Raw genomic sequence first — 5,928 nt, forward strand, 5'->3', positions numbered from 1 at the left:
AATATTATTAAAATATTAAATATTTTTATATTCAGTAATTTACATTTTAGTATTTATAAATATTTATCCAAAAATTGTAAATTATTTATAAATATTAAACTAGTTTTTCAAAAATTTATAAATGACTTGTAATTTTTAATATATCAATCATAGTTCTAATATTGATTAAGTTCTTTAAATTTTTAGGTCTTTTTTAGTAATTTTTTAGTTAACTAATGATCTATTTTTAAAATATTCCACCACCCAAATCTAATACATTGAAAAACTTATTTGGAAGATATTTCTTGTCCTATTAATATGCTTCCAAAAAAACTATTTAACAAGAGAATAATGGAGAGATGAGGGAAAAAAATTTCTCTTTAGAGGTTCATTCATTTTTTTCAATACAAAATTGCAACATATCAAAATATTACGGTATATAACAAACTACAAGTCATCTATAAATTTTAAAAAATTAACTTAAACTAATAATATTTAAAAAATAATTTATCAATTTTGGATGATACTTATGAAGAATAATAGTTAAATTATTAAATGTTAAAATATTTAATATTTTAACAATATATATTAAATTTTATTTTAATAAGACTTTATGGTGTTCATTGTTCTTAAAAAAAAATTCAGGGTGCCCAGCATTTTGTTTAAAAAAATATTTAGAGATAAATTATCATCAAAATATATAATCAGAGTCCTATTTGTCATTCTGCGCGAACCACAAGTACATGCTATGTAAGCAGAAAACCACAAAACTAATGGATGACCAACGAAAATGATTTAATTTTTTGCTCATTGGAAAAATAATTTTGAAAAAAAAAATATTTCACTTACGAATATAAGATACTCAATTCTTCTTAAAAAAAATTTGAGGATAGAAATGCACATTGATCCGATTAAGAAAAAAGTGGGGAAGATGTGGTCTGGCCGATTAAGAAAAGGATCAGAGGTCTCTTCCTTTCTTTTCCTCCTTTTCCCTCCACTTCCTCCATCTTCACCATTCAAATTTTTTTATTAAATAATTTTTTTAAATAAAAAAATTAATGAATGATGAAAATGGAAAAAGTGGAGAAAAATGGTGGAAAAGAAAGTAGAGATACCCATTTTTTCAAGAAAATGCAATGAAAGAAGAAAGTGGGAAAGATGTGGTCTGGCTGCTATCTTATTAGAATAATGCATGCGGTCCTATCCCCCCATGTTTATCGCCGAAATTTATGACATTACTTATCATTCTCCCAGTCATGTCAACCTAGAAGTTCCCATAAAATATTATTATTACTGTAGTTTTAACTATTTTTTTGGTGAAATAATTGTAAATATTTTTATTATTAATTCATTTATTTTTTATAAAAGACATTTGTCTAATTTTTCCACGATAAAATTGAATGCTAAATCTTTGTTAAATCTAGAGAAAATTCATATATATATATATATATATATATAGTTTTTTCCTATAAGAGTTGTTACTTGTTATTAACATTTCAATATGCAATTTGTCTTTTCAAAAAATTAAGAAATTATTACATTAAATCGGTGTATCACTTCACTCATACTTTATTCAATAAAAATATACTATATTATATCAATTTAAGTAAATAAAATTTTATTTCATTTTTTAATAACTTTATTTTTGGGACAGCGTCCCTCTTTCATTCATTGTCTTTTCCATGAATGAATTGAGCGTTAAAGATTTATCTTTTTCGGTTTTTTCTTATGGACAAGTGTCAATGTTATGCAAAATTAGAAACCGCCATCTTTGACAATCTTAAAGGCACCCTTTGCTCATAACAAATAACTTATTTAACACAAAAATAAAATTAAAAATTTATAGAAAGTTAAAGATTTACAAAATAATTTTTTTTAAAAAATAAAATTACCGTTAATACTTTTTGAAGTTAGAAAATATTGTTAAAACTGAGCAGTAATGGTGATAAAAAAAAAAGGGTGATTTCATATCTAAACTGATCAGTTGATTGAAAAACATATAATTTTTTTTTATAGCATAAGGAATAAATTCGGCCAATTGTAGATATTATTTTTCTTGAAGTATAAAAGGCAAATGGTAAACGCATCTGCCAACTAAATACCTACATATACAAAAGTTGAGATTTGAACCTTTAATTACTTGGTTAAATGACTAGAGTTCTTAATTATCACTTAAGCTAATTTTAATTGATAAAAAACATATAATTTCTAATATCGTAAAAATGTAATAAATTATTTTTATTAGAAAAATATTAAAATAAGAATTAGTAATAGACCCAAATCTAGAACATTATCATTGTATAAAGAAAAAAATTAATCATAGAGAGGGAAAACTCATCTTTTTTTTTGGGGGGGGGGGGGGGGAAGATAAGAAACACTCGTGTAAAATCGTTATTGAGATGACAATAATAATTCTAATAGTAGTCACAGCGGCCACCGTTTTGTTCATTTTATCAATCAGCCCGACTTCGTCATGTCCATCAGCAATTCTCTTCAACATTGCTATCTCTTAGCAATACATTCCCTACAAGGCACGTCTTTCATATTTGGATCTACTTCAATTTACTAACTCAAGTGTGTCTCATCATAATACAATAACAATTATTTAATTCAGAATATGTTTGTTTTAGCTTATTTTATAAAAAAATAAATAAAATCTATGTTGTGAGTTTTAATGTATTTGTTTAAAATTTTAAAAATAATCAAAATTAAAAAAATACACAAATATATTATAAATTTTAAAATAATTAAATCATAACTCATTTTTATAAAAAAAATAAATATTATAAAATTTTAAAATAATTAACTAATAATTACATTTTTATTATTGTAACCAAGCAAAAGATAATATCTGTTTTTTATAATTTTTTTACAAAATAAATCTCTTTTTATAAAATCTTTAAACTATTCAAAAATGAATTTTTTTATCTTAAAAAAAGGGCTATTACCTCTTTTTGTAAAATATCTGATTATCTAAAAATAAGTTACTTTTTAATTTTAAACAAACAAATCTTTAATTATACAGCTATAAAAAATTTTATCATATAATAGTTAAAAATTACTCAACATCAAATTTTTTAGAGTATATTATCCCAAAGAAGAAATTGAAAGAATGATGAATGTTCTAACTGTGATGATTTTTTTGAAATTTAAAAAAACTTGTATCATAATAACTTTTTAAATATAGATAAAATTTAATAATTATAATTAAGATACTTATTTAATAAAATAAAAATATAATCTTTGGTCCTCACAGTTTCATCCAATTTTATTTTTAAGGATTAAAAATACTAAAGAACTAAAATTATAGGAACCTAAAAAATAAATATAACATAATCTTTTTAAAATTATAAAAAATAAAAATACTGGTGGAAAAAAAAAAAAATCAAAGGGCTGAAAGCGAAACTAGGCACTGTGCTTTCCCTCGAATAAATGGGTTGAAGTCCTCGTCAATCCAACTATACTCTCTCTTACTTTTCCTCACCACGAACACAATAAATACCGTCCTTCTCTTCTCTCAAAACAGCAAGCAAAGCAATCTATCAAAAAAACATGGCTTCGCTTAATCATGCTTCTCTCTTGCTATTACCTCTCTTGCTCATTTCTTCCTTCTTCGACATCTACCAAGCTGCCGGAATCGCCATCTACTGGGGCCAAAACGGAGGCGAAGGCTCCCTCGCCGACGCTTGCAACACTGGAAACTACAAATTCGTTAACATAGCTTTCTTATCCACCTTCGGCAATGGAAAAACCCCACAACTTAACCTCGCCGGCCACTGCAATCCAGCCGCCGGCACCTGCAAAGGCATAAGCGCCGGCATCAAAACTTGCCAATCCAAAGGCATCAAAGTGCTTCTCTCCATCGGCGGTGGCTCCGGTGGCTACTCTCTTAATTCCGCCGCCGAGGCCAACCAGCTTGCTAACTACATCTGGAACAACTTCCTCGGAGGAAGCTCCGATTCACGGCCATTAGGCGACGCCGTTTTGGACGGCGTCGACTTCGACATCGAGGCCGGTAACGGCCAGCACTGGGATGAACTTGCAAGAGCTCTGAAGAAGTTCAACCAGAAGATGATACTCTCCGCCGCGCCACAATGTCCATTCCCAGACTCTCACTTGAGCTCTGCGGTCAACACTGGCTTGTTCAACTACGTTTGGGTTCAGTTTTATAACAATCCTCCATGCCAATATGCAAATGGGAACATTAACAATCTTGTGAATGCATGGAAACGATGGACCACCGTGCAAGCTAGCCAAGTGTTCTTGGGGGTTCCGGCATCGCAGGCTGCAGCCGGCAGTGGGTTTATTCCGGTTAATGTTATGAACTCTCAAGTTCTTCCGGCGATCAAGGGGTCTCCGAAATACGGCGGAGTCATGATTTGGGACAGGTTCAACGATCTCAAAAGTCGATATAGCAAGGCCATTCTCGGTTCTATCTAAAGAATTCGTTAGGTCTAAGCTTATGAATAAGAAGCAGATCAGTAGGGTTACAGTTGCTCCTACTATTGTAAGCCACATGCATGAGTGATGATATGAACCGATATGAACAACTTCTTCTGCATGCAATAGGCAATAATATGAAATAAAATATGCATCCTTAAGTATGGTTCTAGAGTTCAATTCCTAAAAGTGTGTACAGAGAGTATTGTTTTGGAGAGACTAACCTCTTAAATGTTACTCAAATTTTTCAAGGATTGATTAGTTTCATAGCTATTGACGCTAGGGATACTGGGAGAAACTAATATATATATATACTACTACAAAATATATTTATAGTAGCGCTTTTTTTAAGTTTTTGAAAGCGTTTCCATATCGAATGCTCCAAAATATATAGGAGTGGTTTCCAAAGTGTTCCTGTATGTAAGCGTTACAGGAGCACTTTTTGAAAAGCGCTCTCATATATAAGAAAAAAATATGACTTTTTGGAGAACATACAAGAGCACTCTTTAATTGGGCGCCCCCGTGTACAAACATATAGGAGCACTCTATAAAAGAGTAAATTACACCCTAAACTTTAGGTCTAATTATATCATAGACTCTGAATTCATTTGTTGTGTAAATTATTCTCTCAACTTTTGATAATGATGTAATGTTGCTATTGCCATTACAAAAGTTAAATTTAACCATTGATCAACCAAAAAATGATAAAAAGGAACCTCAAAAGTTATAATGCAAGATCCAAAAAAGTACATGACCTTTTTTATATTTTTTGGGTCATTTATTATAATTGTTGGTCATTTTTGTAATTTTCTAGATCCTTTATTATAATTTTTTGTCTTTTTTCTATGATTTTTGAGATCTTTTTCTATCTTTTTTAATTAATTAATGATCAAATTTAACAATTGTTAATGGTAAGGGCCAAATTTCACATTTTTCAACAGTTGAGGAAAATTTGCATAATAAACAAGTTTAAGGTTTATGGTCCTACTAGACATAAAAGTTTAAGAAGTAATTTATTCATTTACCCATATATATATATATATATACACATATATAAACATAATTTCATCTTCAACTTTCATATAATTATTTTGACATGCATCATAATAGTTAGTGCATTATCAATTAAATCAGGAAGGGTTAATGAGTATTTTGGACCTTGAAGTATTGCATAAAAAGTGCTCTGGGCTTGAACTCTTAAAATGTGCAAAATAGACCATAAACTTTTAAATTCATAGAAAATTAAACCCTACCATTAACTCACTATTAACATCATTACAGTTCATCAAGTGGGGCCTAGTTAAAATGTTGATGTGGCAATCTCTTGCTAATGTGTCATCTCTAATGAGCACCACAGAGTCTAAACTATTGTGTGAGTAGCATCCTAGACTGAAAAATTTAAAATTCAGAGCAAATTACCACCATTGTTTATGTGTAAAACATTGATTATTATATAGATCAAATTATCCTCAGTATGATCTGTCATGGTGAATGCATCTTTGGTGCCGC

The 5,928-nt window shown here is 29.3% G+C and overlaps 1 protein-coding gene across 1 annotated transcript; it reads left to right on the forward strand.

Moving 5' to 3' along the window:
* The first annotated feature begins 3,487 nt into the window (after positions 1-3,487).
* On the forward strand, positions 3,488-4,599 carry LOC129286629 (acidic endochitinase-like). The gene has a single exon (XM_054922594.1). The coding sequence runs from the start codon at positions 3,532-3,534 to the stop codon at positions 4,417-4,419; it is 888 nt and encodes a 295-aa protein (XP_054778569.1). The 5' UTR covers positions 3,488-3,531; the 3' UTR covers positions 4,420-4,599.
* Positions 4,600-5,928: the final 1,329 nt, after the last annotated feature.

The sequence above is a fragment of the Prosopis cineraria genome, unplaced genomic scaffold (assembly GCF_029017545.1).
Source record: "Prosopis cineraria cultivar Desert tree isolate PC_DT_omini unplaced genomic scaffold, ASM2901754v1 PC1, whole genome shotgun sequence".
Classification (NCBI taxonomy): domain Eukaryota; kingdom Viridiplantae; phylum Streptophyta; class Magnoliopsida; order Fabales; family Fabaceae; genus Prosopis; species Prosopis cineraria.

Coding starts and splice junctions, on each gene's coding strand:
- LOC129286629 (XM_054922594.1), top strand. CDS start 3,532: ATGGCTTCGCTTAATCATGCTTCTCTCTTGCTATTACCTCTCTTGCTC.